This window comes from Toxorhynchites rutilus, chromosome 1, assembly GCF_029784135.1.
Source record: "Toxorhynchites rutilus septentrionalis strain SRP chromosome 1, ASM2978413v1, whole genome shotgun sequence".
Classification (NCBI taxonomy): Eukaryota; Metazoa; Arthropoda; class Insecta; order Diptera; family Culicidae; genus Toxorhynchites; species Toxorhynchites rutilus.
In genome coordinates this window covers 78,853,945-78,873,361 of record NC_073744.1, presented here as the reverse complement: position 1 = coordinate 78,873,361, position 19,417 = coordinate 78,853,945, and the positions used below count along the sequence as shown (strand labels likewise).

The 19,417-nt window shown below is 40.7% G+C and overlaps 3 protein-coding genes and 1 long non-coding RNA gene across 4 annotated transcripts in view; 1 reads left to right on the top strand and 3 right to left on the bottom strand.

The window, feature by feature from the left end:
* Window positions 1–19,417, bottom strand: part of LOC129761802 (uncharacterized) — a 652,040-nt gene that overhangs the window by 616,410 nt on the left and 16,213 nt on the right. The gene's annotated exons all lie outside the window — the stretch shown is intronic.
* LOC129761804 (uncharacterized) lies at window positions 4,889–5,405 on the top strand. Its single transcript, XR_008740474.1, has 3 exons — window positions 4,889–4,975; window positions 5,039–5,183; window positions 5,245–5,405. It is a non-coding gene; the product is annotated as an uncharacterized LOC129761804 (long non-coding RNA).
* LOC129761100 (uncharacterized) lies at window positions 6,368–7,378 on the bottom strand. Its single transcript, XM_055758803.1, has 3 exons — window positions 7,229–7,378; window positions 6,992–7,175; window positions 6,368–6,925 (listed from the first exon to the last, which is right to left on the bottom strand). Coding segments are annotated over exons 1-3 (744 nt in total). The 5' UTR covers window positions 7,231–7,378.
* LOC129761098 (uncharacterized) lies at window positions 7,395–11,399 on the bottom strand. The gene has a single exon (XM_055758802.1). It carries the CDS (start codon window positions 11,397–11,399, stop codon window positions 7,395–7,397), a length of 4,005 nt encoding a protein of 1,334 aa, XP_055614777.1.

Below are 19,417 nucleotides of genomic sequence, written 5' to 3'. Positions count from 1 at the left end.
GCCGTTGGCTTAGTAATCATTTGTGTTTTTTCAATTAGCAATAATCACACCTCGGATGTTCCTCATTGGGTCCTCATTGGGTGAGATAAATGCACCCGTGGCCGAGTGGTTAGCGTCTCACATTATCATGCCGGGTGTTCGGGTTTAATTCCCTTTCTGGCCGGGGGTTTTTTCGCCAAAGAAATTTCCTTCGACTTGCACTGTGGTCATGCGTATTCTAGAGCTTGCCCCTCGGAATACATTCAAGGCATGTTATTTGGCCTCAGAAATCTCAACTATGTATTAATTAATGACGCTAGTTATTGCATACGGTGAGACGGCAAAGTTCCACAGGGAACGTTAACGCCTTTCAAGAAGTTAGGGATATATTCCGATTTGCAGAAACGCAAACGAGTAAAATCTATTTTGCAATCCCAGTTTCCCCAGGCTCCATGGTTTTGAAATCTGTGTTAGGGAAACATTCCAATTTGCAAACTAATACAAAAGTATCCTCTGCTTATATCTATTTTGCCATGCCGATTTTCCCAGACTCCATGGTTTTGAAGTCTATGTTAGAGAAATATTCCGATTTCCAAAATCGCAAACGAGTACAAAAGTACTCGTTGATTGCATCTAATTTGCAATGCCAGTTTCACCAGGCTCCGTGGTTTTGAAGCTTGTGTTAGGGGAATATCCATTCATTCCAGCGATGGTACCTCAATCGTTGCGCAATCATAACTGAGTGGATTCTCGAGCGACACTCGCTTTTATACCAGTTTGTGTGATTTCAATAGCCTGTTTTGAAAGCAATTTTAAGGCTATTGAAACAAGTTTTTGGATCAAAAAGTGACAAGCGTAGCACGCGTAGACATTTTATCTTTCGAATGATGTGTATATCATACCATTTCATTCAGTTGTTTTGGAGCTATTAACGCTCAAAATCTCGTAATCCGGCGTAACGTTTTCGTTTTCGAAACATTGAACTTACACCCCAGTATAGAAAAGAAAGACGTAGTCCTACGTCAAAATCCATTTAATTGTTATTACGATGTGAGCCAGGGAAGGTCACGCTCACACGCCTACGCATTATGCTTTTCTGTCCCAATTCCATTTCTTCTCTGCAGTCGGACTGAACGGAGTCGCATTGTTTGATGTAGGCAGCAGTTCTATTATCGAGTGCTTTCCGAGAAGGAATCGATTCCTCCTTTGACCGTTAATAGTTATTTTTCGGCTAAACGAGGTGGTATGATAATCGAAAGATGAAATGTCTAAGAGTTATATGCTTATTACTTATTAATTGCTAAGCCAACGTTAGTCCTACGTCCACCTTGACGTTATATCACAGATACAAGCAACTTTAATTTTTTTTTTTCATTTGACTACAACAAAATTGATTTGCAAATACATATTCATGGTAAAAAAAAAATGAGTGGGTTATATCTATGATATAACCGCAAGGTTCACGTGGAACTACCTTAGCTTAGCAATCATTCGTTTGTATTGATTAAATTCTTGATTGAATGAAACAGTTTCCAAATTCAATTGAGTTCAATATATTTGCTCTGTGAGTGAAAAAAATGAACAAATACCGTGTAAAGTCAATTCATTTATTGTGATTGATTGTTCTTCGTTACAAGTAAATTTAATGACCTTTTACGTTTGGTATGATGACTAGAACAAAATATATGTACGGAAGAATTATCAAACGTTTGATGAACCAGCCTAAGGCTGAAAATCTTTCCAATAAAGACAAAAAAAATATCAAACGATTATTTTATTTTACATTTCCCTCTGAAGTTTACATCCCAAAAGTGTACATACTTCTCGAATCTCGAATTTGCTTGAAACTGGGAAGTTCATTCGCTTCTAGTGGCTGCACGATTTTCCCAGGTTCCTAAGTTTAGAAGATCATGTTAGGACAGACATATTCCACTCTGCACAAAGGCAAGCGAGGACAAAAGTACTCGCAGTTTGCATTTATTTGCAGAGCCGTTTCCCCAGAAACCTCGGTTTTGAAGTCTGTGTTAGGGAAACACATTTCAATCGGAACAAAAATACCCCCGATTTGTATGAATTCGCAATGCCGATTTCCCCACGCTTCATGGATTTGAAGTCTGTGTTAGGGAAACACATTCCAGTCGGAACAAAAATACCCCCGACTTGCATGAATTTGAAATATCGATTTCTCCAGGCACCTTGGTTTAGAAATCTCTATTAGGGAACACATTTCGGTGGGAACAAAAGCTCCCCCTACTTTAGTGTGTTCTTTTTCTTCTTTTTGGCTTTAAGAGTGTCTGGATCGACCCGATCCACCAACGATAGCTCAGGGAATTTATCACAATTTCACTTTCGAACCAACAATTAAAAACGCTTGGTACTTGACAAACTACACGGATTTATTAACAGGAAGTACATTTATTTTTACATGTGAACGGATTGACTACTGGACTGAGACTAGCTAGCCTTTCAACAATTTTTCCCTAACTTCCTTTCTCAACTCTATATCTATTTCCTATTATTTCTTTTAAATCTATACTTTCTATTTAATTTACACAACCATTTGAAATTCAAAACAACAATCACTCTATAGATAACAAAATATTACACTGACAATTACCCTATCGCCTTCTCTATTTACATACACTCATACACATATCTTTGCCATAATTCGCATTATGCCAGTGGCGCATCATCCATAGGGGGCTGCCAACTCCGACATCCTCGCCCACCCAGAAATTAGATTATTTCTGAAAATATATAAAAAACCTCTTCGACTTGGGATGGAGAAGGAAAGAATGTTTCTGATACGCTATCAAATGTCAGTGTTGTCTGGCATTGCAAGTAGACAAATTTTCTCTACTGGTCCTTTTAGTAACCCTGTAGCCGTTCTCAAAGTTACTACACGAACAATTCCATCTTCTCCTGGGTGTACTTGTTCAATTCTGCCCATTTTCCACTTCATGGGTGGTTGATTATCATCATGTATTACTACTAATTTACCAACTTCGATTGCAATAGGAGGACGCCACCTTTTAGTTCTGCCTTGCAGCTGACAAAGATATTCACGTCTCCACCTCTTCCAAAAGTCCTGAAGTTTCCGTTGTATTTGCTGCCAATTATTCAAACGATTCAATGGTACTGCCGAAAAATCTGGATCAGGTATTGATTGAAGCGACGATCCTATCAGGAAATGTGCTGGTGTCAGCGGTTCCAAATCATTTGGATCATTTAATAACGGTGTAATAGGTCTGGAGTTCAAGCATCCTTCAATTTGTATAAGCAGTGTATACATATCTTCATGTGATACTGGGGTGTCTCCAATAACTCTCAATGTATGGTGTTTTGCCGATCGAACTGCTGCCTCCCAGATACCTCCAAAGTGAGGAGCACTAGGCGGATTAAAATGCCAGTATATGCCTTCTTCTGCACAAATTTTCGTCACCTTTGCGTGATGTTGGGAATCTTTCAAAAGTTTCAAAACTTCGTTGAGTTTGTTCCTTGCTCCGACAAAATTGGTACCGTTGTCGGAGTAAATATCTGAGCACCTACCCCTGCGTGCTATAAATCTGCGAAGTGCCTGTATGAATCGATCTGTTGTCAAATCTGACACAAGTTCCAAATGTATCGCCTTGGTACATAAACAAACAAAAAGTGCAACATAAGCCTTGATTGCAGTTCGTCGCGGTGCGGGACGGATAAAAATTGGCCCGAAATAATCAACACCTGCCTTCGAAAATGGTCGAGACACAGTCACGCGTGGTGCTGGAAGTTCTCCCATTAGTTGTTGTGCTGTGGTAGGTTTTCTACGGTAGCATTTGTGGCATAAGTGAACTACTTGTTTTGCCACACTTCTGCCTCCTAGAGGCCAAAATCGAAGGCGAATTACACTCAGCATTAGCTGTGGGCCAGCATGGAGCAAATTCCGATGGTAAGTTTGCATTATCATTCGAGTGATTCGATGCCGAGCAGGTAAAATTATGGGATGTTTACTATTTTCAGATTCCTTTGAATGAGCCAAACGACCGCCAACCTTGAGAAGACCCTCTTGTGACAGGAATGGATGAAACCATCTTAACGGCGATTTACTGGATACCGTTACACCATTGGCCAGTGCCTTCCATTCGGCAGCAAAAGGTGCCTATTCTGTATTCCGACGGATTTCTATTTCGTTCGAAAGTGATATTTCGATCGTTTTCGAATTTACCATTCCCTATTCCAATCGTTTTGCTCGTTTCGAACGAAAGTGTTAGAAAATTTCGAATATGCATCGATCTGTCAAAAACCGATAAACAAAAAGAAACACCGTATTAAATAGCGGCGAGTGCGAGTTGAATTTCAGTTAATTTTTGATCCTAAGAGAAATTTGTGAGAAAATTTTCTCGTTCAATGGATTCCGTTTTGTTACCGATTTTGGCGGAGCAAGAAGAAATTGGAATGCCTTGCTACCATCGGCGAAACCACCGAAAATCAACCGACTTCATAAAACTTTCTGATGAAGCGTAAGTATCCGTCTCAAAAATCCCATGTTTGTTTCTCTTATTGATTAATTTTGCCCTTATTCAGATTCATCAAAAGTTTTCGTCTAAGTAAGGAAGCTTTTCGGTACGTTTTAGAGGAAATTGAGAACTGCCTTACCACAAGGAAAGGTGGTCTATCCACGGAGGTGAAACTCGCAGCATGTTTGCGATTCTTTGCTGAAGGAAATTATCAACATGGAGCAGGGCAAGATTATCACATTGCCATAGCACAGCCCACATTTTCCAAGGTGCTGACTGAAATGCTTAACATTCTGGAGCGGACACTGTGTAAGAAATGGATTTCCCTAAATATGACGGAAGACGAACAGCGGCGTGCTAAACTACACTTCTATCAGAAAACATCAATTCCGGGTGTTATTGTGTGTTTGGATGGAACCCACGTAAAAATTATTCCACCTAAGCTGAATCGAAATTTGTTTTTTAATCGGAAGGGATTTTATAGTCTCAACGTTCTGATTGTAAGTATTATTAGTATTTGAATTAACAAATCAATGAACAAATACTCTTTTTTATCAACATAGGTTTGTGACGATCAGCAAAGGATTCGTTTCGTTGATCCTACCTTCCAGGGATCTAATCATGACTCTCATATATGGCGTGTAAGCCCTGCAAGAACTCACTTTGAGCAGCTTCAACAAAATGGTGAAGTTAATACTAAGATTCTAGGTAATGTTCAACTACAATATTTTAGTATACTTGTATGTACTGTGTGATAAAATATTTTCAGGTGATGCTGGTTATCCATCGGAACCTTGGTTAGTAACGCCATTCAGAGCAGCGGAGGAAGGGAGTTTGGAGAGCGATTTTAATCGCAGGCATGCCTTGGGTCGTGCTATCGTCGAGCGGACAATCGGTTTACTAAAAAATCGGTTTAGATGCATCCTTGGCGCGAGACAACTTCACTACAATCCTACTAAATGCGCTCATATTATAAATGTATGCTGTGCACTTCACAATATATGCTTAGAATTTGGTCGTTCTCAGTAGTTATAATATGTTATGCAGCTGTTTACATAATAAACTTTTGTTTAAATTAATATTTATGACTGTTAAATTTCATCTAACTTGTTTGCAAATGCTCAAATAAATAACAACCACCGGAAAAGGAAGTGTCTTCCTTACTTAACTATGGTTTCGGCAGAATTATTTACTCTTATTCCTGCCAACACTTTGAGAACATGTCATTATCGATTTCTCGTAAGCAGGCCAAGTATTCAAATAACCATTGTTAATACTTTTTGCGTTGTTTTAACCCCTTGCTGTACGATTTAATTTCCAACAGCACGGCCCAAAACGAGCACTTCGAGTCGTTCCGCTACTCTGCTGAGTGTGGGTATCTAACATGGGTGCCCTATGATGAGCAAATACATGTTGTGTTTAAAATAAAAACGAAGGAGTTATTACTACGTACTAACTCGTTCGTTTTTATTTTAATTATAATATTCAAATTATATTTTATATTTTTAGCTCATTCAATTTTTTTTTTAAATAACGGAAATTTGATAATCTTCAGTTGTCGGTATCCTCATCATATGCCTGAAGCTATGTAATTATTTCACATCGAGAAACAACGAGTGAAGTTCAATGTTGTACGTGAAGGGGTTAAGGAAGTTCCATAAACTATAGGCGAAATTCGTGAATTTTAAAAAAGTTTATATAATTTTGATGCTATTCCAAACAAACTTCAAAGAAAAAATTAAGTAAGATTTTTCTTCCATGGAAAGATATAAAAATACGATTAGAACTTTTTTCATTTTTTTATACTTGAGTTACAATATAAAGATAAAAAATCAGATCACTGATATTTTGAAACATTATTCTAATGTTCTGAAATATACGCAATCTGCGTTTCAAGGATTTGTCGCTATTGATTTCTCCAGTGCGATCTTCTCCATCTCGTGGTTATGTCGTTTTTGTTCACTCAGATGTTCTTTGAGTGTGGCATCCACGGAAAGAATCGCTCGAGCTGATTGGCGCTGATAATGAACCAGATCACTCAAATTCTTGTTTGTGTTTTTTAACAGGGATTTCACATTGGTGTGAAATTTGTTTTGTTGCTCGACTTGCAGCTCTAATAGCCTCGTGGTAGAAGGTCTGGATTTTTTCGGCTGAGAGGGCTGGAAGTGAATGGTATTATTGATACCGTCACACTCGTCGGAAGTACCATAATATATAAAATTTTCCTGGTCTGCAGCTTGAGGTTCACCCGAAGGCGAACCCAACTGTGTTCCATGAGATGAGGTACCCGGGATTCCTTCCACGGTCGCAAGTAACCCAGTTAGTAGAACTGCCTGCTCCTCCAGCTCGGACAAATTGATAATTTTATTGGGTCCTCCACCTGTCGCCCTCTGCTCCCGTTTGTTGTGAGCGAGTTTTCGCTTTAATCCGGACTTATAGTCCGCCCAAACCTACACAGAAAACCAGGGCAAAAATAAGACTATAAACATATGTTTCGGATTCGTTTTAGTATATACCTTTTTCCATCCACTTCCATCGCGAATAGGCGGTCCCAAACTATTGACTTCTGCCGCCAGATCATCCCAGAAGGGTCCGGAATTTCCTCGGGAGAAACCCTTTGCTATGTCCGGCTCTTGCTCCAGAAGCAGCACAATCCGCTCGAACTGATTTTTAGTGGTTGTTTTGTTTTTGTTTTTTTCCCTGTTGAACGTTAAAATTAATTTAAAGAAAAAAATGATTAAAAATTAGCTTACATTTTTGCAGTTCACCGCTCATCCGCTGCGGAAATTATTCACTCCTTCATAAACAAAGTGGGTTTGACGTTTGGTTTGATTCGAATGAAAGATGTTCGAAAACAAAACAGTCCGAACGAAAGGTATTCGAATTTGAAAACACCTCGAACGAAACAGGGAATGGAATTTACCAAGTCGTTCGAAATATTTCGAATCGATTGAAATACAGAATAGACACCAAAGTCTCGCGTTGGACCAGGAGTATCAGTTGGTTTTCTGCATCTCGAAGTTCAGTCGTAGTGATGAATGGATAAGTTTCCTTTTTCGGTGAGTTTTGTAGAATTTTCATTAATCTTTTCCATATTGCAGTATGACGAATCAACGTTGTGTAGGAGGAAAATTTCGACAGATACCAGCCGATGAAATCTTCTTTTGTGGAAGCTGCAACAACAGCAGCTGTACGCCGACGTTCTGTGGAGCCATCCTTCCGGTTTATGTTAGTCGTGGATTCTGGCCACTTCTCAGGACCTTCTGCGAGCCAACTGGGACCATGCCACCAAAATTTATTAGATACAATATCGCTCGGAGAGATGCCTCTGGATATGAGATCGGCAGGATTATGTGTACCAGGAACATAACGCCAGAAACAACCATCTGTTATGCCTTGGACCTTCGCCACCCTGTTTGCGACGAAAGTGGTCCAGTTATTCGGAGCGGATAGGATCCAGTTTAAGGCGCACGTAGAATCTGTCCAGAATGTGGATCGCGCTTCTACTCTGATAGCCTTTTGCACCTTCTCGTAAAGTTGTGCTATGAGCAGTGCCCCGCACAGCTCGAGCCTCGGAATTGTTTGCGTTTTCAAAGGTGCAACCTTAGATTTCGACGTTAGGAGGTGAACTTGCGTATTTTCTTCTAGGTTTTGACTTTTTACATAAATGCAACCGCCATACGCTTTCTCTGATGCATCCGAAAAACAATGGACCTCCACTGATACCGCGCCGGGAATTATTATACATCGTTTCATTTTTATCTCTCTCAGGAGTGGAAGTTGTTCATAAAAGTTTCGCCATTGCTCGCCCACCGTTTTGGGTACCGGTTGATCCCATTCCAATAACTTCTCGTTCTCGTCACGCAATATCCAAAGGGATTGCATCAAAATTTTCGCGGTTGTGATTGTGGCTCCTATTATTCCGAGAGGATCAAACAAAGTGGCTATTATTGAAAGAATCCGACGTTTGGTAAGTATTTCGTTGTCGGTCGTGGAAAATTTATAATCGAAATGGAAAACATCCTCATCAGGTAACCAGGTAAGTCCTAATGCTTTAACTGATGGTTTTGTATCCAAATTAATACAATTTTGTATCGCCAGGTTCTCTTCAGCAATTCCTCTTAATATTTCTGGGCAATTGCTCGCCCATTTCCTGAGAGAAAATCCACCGCTTTTCATTAGGCTTTCTAGTTGCATTCTCAGGTTGCATACTTCTGTTGGATTATTGCCTCCTGTGATGATGTCATCCATGTAGGCGTCTTCAATGATTACCTTGGCAGCTTCTGGAAAATGATCCTGTTCATGCATTGCCAATTGCTTTAGCGTACGAGTGGCTAGGAATGGTGCCGGTCTCGTTCCATAAGTGACCGTGTTTAGCTCATATGTTGCAACGTCTTCTGCCGGTGATGCTCGCCATAGGATCGATTGCAATGGTCGGTCCTTGGGATGCATATTTATTTGTCGAAACATTTTCTCGACGTCCGCTACAACCATTATTTGTTTTGTACGACAGCGTAATACAATCGATCGGAGTTCCTCTTGAATGGTGGGCCCTGTCATCAGTGCATCATTGAGAGAAATATTCGTGGAAGTTTTGCAAGAAGCATCGAAGACCACGCGTACTTTAGTGGTGCTACTCGACTCCTTGACCACCGGATGATGCGGTAGATAGCAACGTTTGATTTCTCCGTTATCAGTTACCTTCTCCATGTGACCTAGACGACAATATTCCGTTAGAAAAGAAGTGTATTGATCTTTCAATTCAACATCTCGTGCCAATCGTCGTTCCGTTGCCTGAAGACGGCGAAGCGCTATTTCCATTGAGTCTCCCAATTGATCCACAATGCCTTCGTGCTTGGGTAAACATACGGTATAACGACCGTTGGTGTCACGCTGAACCGTATCAGTGAATATTTCCTCGCATCGTGCCTCTTCTGGCGAATAGTTTGACGTCGAACCAACTTCCTCACAGGACCAAAATTGTTTCATAAGCGATTCTAAATTATTTGAAGTCGATGCATTGCAATTTATGTGTAGTGGCTGGCCAATAGCTGTTGCACCGCCACACACCACCCATCCGAAAACTGAATCATTCAAAGCAGGTAAGTGATCACCCAATGCAATCTTCCTTCCCCCCTGGAAGAAGTCGAAGAAGAATTCGATACCGAGTATGATATCAACAGGTTGGGATATGAGGAAGGAAGGATCGGCCAATTCGATTCCTTGTGGTATTTTCCATCCAGTAGTGTCCACTGTAGCAGTTGGAATGTTAACAGTGACCTTGGGGAGCACCAAAAAGCTCATTCCGCGTGAAAAATCTGATAAACGCGACCTTATTTTCGCCCTTATTCTTTGCTTCGCATTTGAAGCTAGGGATCCAATTCCTAACACCGAAATGTCTACCCTGTCTCGGTGTACCCTAAGCCGCTGACTTAATTTCTCAGTAATGAAGTTATTTTCTGATCCGGAGTCGAGAAGCGCTCGAGCTGGGAATCGTACACCTTCATCATCTTCAACGATAACGATTGCTGTTGCTAGTAGAACCTGCGACGCACATCTTTGGACAGTATTCGAAATGGATGAATCCGTGGCTGCCACGTTAGCCATTTGCGAGGTGGATGGTTCATTACCGCCGGAAGTGGAAGCGCATGGTGTTGACGTTGATATTGATTTTGGGTTTCCTTCTCTTTGTGTTTTGAAGCATACCAATGAGTGATGACGCCCTTTGCAATGTCGACATGAATATTTGGATTGGCATTCCTTTGCTTGGTGGCCATGTCTGAAGCAACTTCGGCAAAGAGAACGCTTACGGAGTAACGTATCTCTTTCTGCGACTGACATCCGTTGAAAAGTACTACATTGGTATAGTGGATGATGGCCCTCACACGCCACACAGCCACCGAAGGTTTGTACTGCCTTATAGGATGTCCTCTGAACGGATGGCTTCTGCTTGGCAGCGGGTGGAATTTGATGCACAAATTTATCTACTGGCTTCGACGGTAGAGACTCCAGGATACGAACACGTCGCTGTAGAAAGTCTGTCAGGTCCTGCAGGGTGCCTTGCTCTTTCGTGGACGAATATTCTTCCCATCCTCTTCGAGTGGTTGAATCGAGACGAGAAGTGAGAATGTTCACTAGCAACAGGTCTTTATAATCGCCGGGCTGTACAACCTGGTCCAATGTATGTACGATTCTCTGGAAACCTTCTAGCAAACCTTGCAAATCGGAAGTAGATTCCTTGGTGAGTGTGGGCAGCTTGAAGAGTGATTTTACTTGAAGCTTCTTCAATTGCTTGCTGTTGTTGTACCTCTTTAATAACATATCCCAAGCGATTTGATAGTTAGCCTTCGTGATTTGCAAGGCATCTATCAGCGCTTTCGCTTCTCCTTGAAGACAACCCTTCAAGTAATGGAATTTTTCCACCTCCGGAAGATCCGCTTTGAGATGTATAAGAGAAGTGAAAAGATCTCGAAAGCTGTACCATTCCTCGATGTTCCCATTGAACATTTGCAATTTAATTTGCGGAAGGCGCACGTGATCTAGCGTTCCCAACATAGATGCATCGTGGCCACGAACGGACTGATCTATGAAACCTGGCTCCTGTCTATCTTTAGCCTTATCCATCAGGAAGGATTTAGCAAAGTAATAACGCTCACTAAACTCCTGTCGTTCTTTCTGATAAGAATCTCCTTCTTCTACAAAATCATCGTGTGATTTGACATCAACCAATGTCCCTCCAAATCTCTCCCAAAGATCATCAAGCTTCTGTAGGCGCACGTTCACTTGGCTGGCGGATGTCTCTTCTTTGAACGTCTCAACAAATATCCAAATATCGTTGAACGTTGCTTGGATTTCTTTCAATTTAATAACCAATTGCTTCAATGATGGCGCCTTCTTTGCGGTGGAACTGGATGTAGGCGGCATTTTACCTCAGCGTTTTGTGAATCCGGTAAATTAAAAGGGAACTGGTGTAGAATTCTGCAATATCCTAGCTTCGCTAGGCATATACTGTATAACTGACCTTACAGAAAAACAGTTTGAACCCAATGCAGAATGCGAAACTGAAGAATGACGTCACTCAATGGAATTCCAGCGAAACTATTCGCTTGCCAAATTGACCAAATTTCAGGAATATCGCAACTCAATTGCAATACCAGGGATACGTGTGAGAAATCAGTCGAAGAGGGTATAAAACTCAATCACAAACGTGTATTTTCTGAAGATAGCTTCGGCTAGCATATACTGCAGTAAAATGCACTAACCTGGGCAACAATTTACGGCTCCTCCTCTCCGTCTCACTTATGGGGTTGGTTGGTTTGCCTTGTACCAGGGTTCCAGATCGGTTGTATGGGTCCACAGCAATAAACGCACAGCTCAGCAGTTGTCGCTTGATGTTCCAACAGATGCTCCAAATCGGTTCAGAATGGTTGTAGAAACGACGAAATATTGGTGTAAGTATTTTGTCTTCCTAATTCGGCTGGACATATACTGAACGTAGCTTTTTTACCTGGATAAACTGTAATCCTGTCCTCGTTCAGTATCCTGTCCACACACGATAGTCCTCCCTTGGCCAACGGTGATCCTTGAAGAAAGAATGCTATCCACAAAGCAATTCTTTTGGGTCTATTGCTCTCCCAGTGATAACAATAGAATCGATGGACAATTCCTCAATTGTCTTCCGAATTTCCGATTGGAGTTGACTTCCGGCCTTGTAGAGTGTCACCGATTACCCGTTCCGATTGAAGTTGATTTCCAGTCTTGTAGAATGGCACCGATGATCCGGTTCGAAGGACCAATGTCTGGATCGACCCGATCCACCAACGATAGCTCAGGGAATTTATCACAATTTCACTTTCGATCCAACAATTAAAAACGCTTGGTACTTGACAAACTACACGGATTTATTAACAGGAAGTACATTTATTTTTACATGTGAACGGATTGACTACTGGACTGAGACTAGCTAGCCTTTCAACAATTTTTCCCTAACTTCCTTTCTCAACTCTATATCTATTTCCTATTATTTCTTTTAAATCTATACTTTCTATTTAATTTACACAACCATTTGAAATTCAAAACAACAATCACTCTATAGATAACAAAACATTACACTGACAATTACCCTATCGCCTTCTCTATTTACATACACTCATACACATATCTTTGCCATAATTCGCATTATGCCAGTGGCGCATCATCCATAGGGGGCTGCCAACTCCGACAAAGAGGGTTTAAACTTTTCAGTTCACTCGCCTCTAGGCTCTTTCGTGTGTTTGCAATGCCGATTTCGCTGCTTGGTTTTAAAGTCTGTGTTAGGGAACATTTTTCGATGAGAACAAAAGTCCCCCTACTTTCATGTATTTGCAATGCCGATTTCCCCAAGGCTGCTTGGTTTTGATGGCTGTGTTAGGGAAACCGTAAATCGGGCCAATCAAAACGATGCAGTTAGGGCGTTTAGATAACGCCTAATATTTTACAGTTATTCAATTGTTTATCTAATGAAAAACAACATTTTGTTAGTTGCGATAGATGCGTAGAAATATTCCCTATCAAGTGATGCAAACATCTCTCCTATCGAGTACGAAATGTTCGAGCTATAAGCATTCGAAATCTTTCATTTTTTCCTGCATGTTCTGTGTTTAGGTTTTCATTTTACCCTCCATATATTCCGGTTAGACGTAGTCCCACGTCAAAAATCAAGGGGTGGGTCATACCTGTGATATAAACACAAGGTGTGCGCAGGACTACCGCTGGCTTAGCTAAGCTGAGGAACACTTAGCAAAAAATAAATATAAATTAGGAAATTTATGAAAATAATTTATTTTTGAGAAGCCTGGTGATTATTTCTCTTCTGATTGAGTTCTGGACTAAACTCACTATGTACAAAATTCTTAGAATGCATTCGTACGCGAAATAGAACCTGTTTTCGTTTCCGTTTTCATATTAAGAGGCTTTAAGCTCTTTCAGTTCATTCGTCTCTAGCGCGGAAAAGGAACCTTGTGGAAAACTCCAACTCCTCTCCATGTCTTGAGAAAGACAATTCATTCCCGCTCAACGCTTGCTCGGTGTTCACTCAACAAACATCAAACGAGAAGTGTTACGATGCATGAATTTCATCTCGCAGGATGCTTCAATTCGAAGTCTGTGTTAGAGAATTGCCTGACGGTCTGTTCGAAAGTAGGGTACCAGCATCGGGGCTTGCCCAGTCAAAAAAACGATCATTGTTTGTCCACTTGTTTGAATGCTCTAGTTCAAGGCACCTGTGTCAAATCAGGTATTCAAATGTTGCCAAACATATAAATAAAATTTTCTTTTCCATGATTTACAGTAGTTTAATAGGATATTTTCACGGATTCACATGTTTCCAAGGTTTAAAAAGTCCATCTTCTATTGGTGTCAATGCGCCCCTTATTTGAGCTAACTTTTAATCAACCACCAGATGATTGTTTGGTACGTATTCAGGCTTTTTCTGGATTAAGCATTAAGCATCATGCTTGCACACCATTTGTATAAGATTTAGGTCAGATACATGTCAGACTTGATTATTTAGAGACTCGATACACTCACATACTTTGAATACACTTTAAACATGTGTCAAATAAATGTAAATACAAGATATTCTTTTCTGCGTCCATTTTCATTGAGTTAATGTTTATTGAGAATCTATGACATATTAATTGGGAGCACCTTCCTGTGTGTTGTATGACGAGCTTGAGACATTTCTCAAAAGAATTGCATCTCGTCCCATATCTTGGAAATGATCTTCTTAAATTGGTCCATAGTGCTCTCTTTATGTTCGCTCTCGAAAAAAAAATTGACAAAAATAAAATGTTTTGCGACGTTTCATGCAATTTGAAGATATTTGGCATCAATTTTTTTTCGAAAACCCCGATTTCCTTGGATGATTTTACAGTTTTGAAAAACTCAATCTTTGACTACTGTGCGGTACTAGTAAGTGAAGTCCGATTGAGCTGATATTTTGCATAGGGTAGTTTTTCGTGGGTCTCAACATTTTTAATCAAGTTTTCATTGAAAATTCGAAGGTCATTTTTTTCTATACATCAATTGGCACTCTAACGACCATACCTAAACGTCCAAAGGATAACGATCCGTGGAGCTGGGAGGGCACAAAGTCTCATCGAGAAAATCAGTCAAACTCTCCTGACAACACTCGTGGACGATATGCGCCATGTAGACCGGGGCGCCGTCCTGTTGAAAGACGTAATAATCCTTCCCGTAGAGGTCCCAAATTTTTCATTAAAGAAAGTTCTTCCGACCTGCACTGGTACTCGCGCATTCTAAAGCTTGCCACTCAGAATGCATTGAAGGCGTGTTATTTGGCATAGAAATCTCAATCTCAAATCTAAAAATGATGCAAGCAATACTACGTTGAGACGGCGAAGTTCCTCTAGGAACGCGCCATTTAAGAACAAGAACAAGAATAGGTCCCGAGTGCCGTGCCACAACCTTCTTCAGAACCTCGGTCCTATAGTATGCGACGTTGATTTTTACGTTTTTCTCGATAAACACCAGTGGGAGCTTCCCACGCCTGGTCCCCCAAACAATCACCGACGCGGCGCTCTGGAACCGCGGAATGTTTATGTGGGACGGGGGGATGCTGGCCAACGTCTGCACCAACATTTTGGACATTGTGCAGCTGCTACAAGACAAACAGTTTTTCATCAGAAAACATGAACTCCTGACCTGCGTGAAAGTATCAGTCTGGTTCTGTCCAGCCTCTTCTTCGTTGTAGCCTTCGTTACCCCGTGAACCTTGCGTTTCTTGTACGGCTTGTATCCCAGGTCCTTCGTCATGATGGTGTGGGCAGTCCAGATCGACACATCCAGGTCAGCTGCGGTCTCGTGGATCGAGCGGTTCATTTTTCGACGAACTTGCTCCCTCACCACATTGATGGCTGCTGGCATCCTCGCCGAACGCGGCTGCGCGGTACTCCTTCATCGTACGCGGTAAACAAACAACAAATGACAGCAAGTCGACACCAGGCGCGTCAGTTAGCCTATATATGAGGCTAAAGCTGACACCAAAGTCAATACTCAAAATGCACATGGTGCGCACCTACAACGATGAAAAGTTGTATTCAAATACATTGAATAGGGGGTCTTCGTAGCCACTTGGTTTCGCGTTCGCTTAATAAGCGATCGATCGTGAGTTCAAACTCAGGGCCCTCAATTGACCATCTTTGTGTTGTTATAGAATAACTACGTCCACGCAACCATCATAAGCTATGGAGATCGATCCACGGTGGAACAAAGATCGATTCATCCATACAACTGCTCTGCTCTGCAAGAAACATCGGGTTGCTGTTCTATAAATAATCCAACAATGATCGATTTCAACTGTCTCCGCTGTCCGGTCTGCTGAACAATGGAAGAACAGATAGAATACCCTTACGCCTAAATGGCTACTACTGTGTAATTTACCATAATGTAATGGAACAGAAAAATCTAACGCCTAAATGGCTACTCTACTACTGTGTAATTTACATTAATTTCATCGATGATTGAACGTTGAACATTGGAGACTCTGATAAAAATGAGCACCTCATAAATAAACACATAGGAAGCAGTAAAAAAAACCATAGACGTTCAACCATTTCCAGATACGGCTAAGGCTGGAATTGGACAGCGATAGACAGCAGTATTCTATTAGCCGAATCATGCCACAAACCATCTATCACCGGTGTAGCCATTCCGTTGACCATAATCGAGGGGAAAAATCACATTTGTCTTATTTTTACGACCGCTGCAGACTCACAACAACAACAACAACGGAAGACTATCCGAATAGCTGTTCGCGTGTGGCAAGCTCACGATTTTCTTCAACAATTTCGCCGCTTTTTTTGGGATCGTCCATTCTTCGCCAATTTGCGAGAATGATATACCGCTTTCTGGCGGTGGGTCTTCCTTTTTATGTTCCTTTGCGCTTCGGTGGGAAATATGACAAATCCACACATACACACTGAACATCCCCCATGCGGAACATTCCACCAAAAGCGTAACAATCTCCTCAGTGTCGTTTCCAATCTCCCGCTCTGTTTTGTTGTAAAATATTTTTCCCCCGAGGAGCAAACAATTTAGCACAAGAGTCGACCCAGCGGAATGCATGAAATTTAAATCATCCAGTCATTTAAATTTCACGAAACATTTGGAAAACAACGGTACGAATCAAGCCCATTGCTGCGGAACAGGCACAGGATAAGAAGCGAAACTTTTCTCGCTACTCCATTCATTAAGCAAAACGACAAATCGTTTCAATGACATTTTATCACGCCATCGAAATTTCGTGTCCTGCCTCAAAAGTGGGTGAAAGTTTGTCGGGGGGAAACATTTTTCCTTTTACTCCCTCTCCCTTTTCGCTCTCTGGTTTTCTCTTTCCGTCTTATAGTGTTTCCGTTTCCACCATTTTCTGATCGGGAATCGGACCCAGAATGATTGATGGTCGGAGATTCCATATTCCCGTTCAATGTTAAACGATTTTATGAGTGTTGTTTGCGTCGTTTGTCCGCGGGTGGCTCGAAAGCAAACGGTTCCAATGAAGGAGTCAAAATGATTAATTAAACGGTTCGTTTTTTTGGAGGTTGCTCTTCCGGAGATTGTTTCATCATCGAGGAAAAATGTGTCCCGATTCTGCGAAAATTTGTGTGACAATACAACCGTTTTTGGCGTACAGCTGCAAACAGCTACCACTCTTAACGACTGCTGCTATGATTTACACGACATTCTATTACCAATAAACCCAAACTTAATTAAGCTCTAATATCCGCTGTAACCATAAACGGTGACTGCCACTGAAACGTGACCATAAATCAAATAGTAGCGCAAAAAAAGGGCTGCAGGAAGCAATAAATTTGTTCGAATTCTTTATTGCTGCTGGTGTGCCATCACACGTTCATATTCGCAACTTCTCGAGCCTTCGTTTATATTTTCTACACCAAACAGGAGTTGTTCGGTTGGAATGCTGGAACCATAAAGTTTGAAATACTGGCTACCGGACAGAATGAAGCTGTCATTTGCACAACATTCGCCATTTTCGTGGATAATTGGAGAGAAAATGTGCACACAAAGCAATATCGGACCGGAAGCGATCGGAATTAGTTCAACGAGCAGAAGCGCATAATTATTGGAATCGGATGCTGCCAGTTTATACAGATATATGGTTTCCGGAGAGAGGATGGAGAGTGCTGGGAATGGAAGGGGGAGATAAATTATACAAGCGGTGTATTCGCTACAGAAGAAAAGGGTGGCAGCAGTCTTAAGTCGTTTCCGTCCTTCGCACGTTATTCCAATTGTTCTTGGATAATGGAGATGCAGTTCTCTCAGAATTATCATTTTTAAACAAACAATTTTGTCAAGATTTTTGAATTATTTTTTCTCTGAGGAAACGATTTTCTAAACATGAAGTTTTTTGCACTTTCTCTGATATCTATAAGATATTTTATAATATTACTAGCTGACCCGGCGAACTTCCTCCCGCCAAAAATAGACTTCAGGACATGTGAGAATTTAATTTTCCGAATTTTCCCATTTTAGCGACCCATTTTAATTTATATAAAACAGGATAATCAAACTTGGCAGCACTGCGGGCTACCTGTAATTTAAAAGATAGACGGCGGTGTACCAATACAGTAACTTTTAATTTTAGGGCAATGTTTTCCGTTCTCGATGTACACGAATATTTCAAGAAAAGAAAACTATATACCAGACAGGCGGGTCGCTGCAACGACTACGCATGCGACAGGTTGCCCGTAGTCGGCGCGTTGGTCACTCCTGATTTAGAAGATATAGAAGAATTGTGTTATTCCACCTGAAAATCCATAACCATTTCCGAACCAAAATGAATTTCAAGAGGAAATAAAACATCAGATGCAATAACAACGCTTATCACGATGTAATAGATAAGAATCCGGCTTTTAAAACTATCACGATTTAATTGTAGAACATATGAGAATTCAATTGTCCGAATATTCCCATTTTCCTTCGAAGTTTTACAAAAAAAATAATTAGATTTAACATTGATCTATGGGCAGAGACGAATACAGAAAAAATTAAGACGGCTCAAATCGAACTACTTCTTTCTCAAGTTTACGCATCACATTTGTTGAATCTTTTTTATTGATATGGATATGAAATCATTATCAGACATATTTTTTCAAGGTTTTACCGGACCTGCAGAGAATGTAAAAGAGTGCACCTTTTACAAAGAACACATATTCGATACGTTAGAGTTAATTTTAATATATGATTTTTGTTTCAAAAGCGTTCTTATTCCACCTGAAAATCCATTATCATTTTTACGAACTCATGCTGTAATATCATGAAAATGAATTGCGTTTTGACATGACAATAGCAAAGACTGTGTCGGTATTGCTCATGATAGTGTCCTCGCAAGTGAATGTATTCCTTCTTACATCGCTTCTGTCGATTGTGTCTTAGGAATCGCAGAATGACGTGTTTGTTTCGTCTCCTCTGATCATAATGCTCACTAAACATAATTTCAAAAAGAGTAATGATGTTTATAGTGAATGATGTACATGTGGCAGGATTTTGTTGCTAAATGCTTGTGCAATATCCGTCTTGTTCTTTTAGAACAGCTGGGGGATTTTTCGTCAAAGAAATTTCTTCTGATTTGGACATTGGTGACACATATTATATATAGAACGAATAAAATGAACCCTAACACACTCCCATGTGGTACACCAAATGTGTTACCTAAGGGAACCGAAAAAAGTCGTTGAAACGAGTCTTCTCAGTTCTATCACACAAGTAGTATTCGAGCCATTTGTATGATGTCCCTACCAGTGTCTTAGAATATCAACAGATATTGATGACTTTTTTTCAGCATGAAACACACTGCCCTCATTATATTGATGACAATAACAAACGAGTTAATTTTGTTCATATCGCTGTTGCTTGAGCAAATTT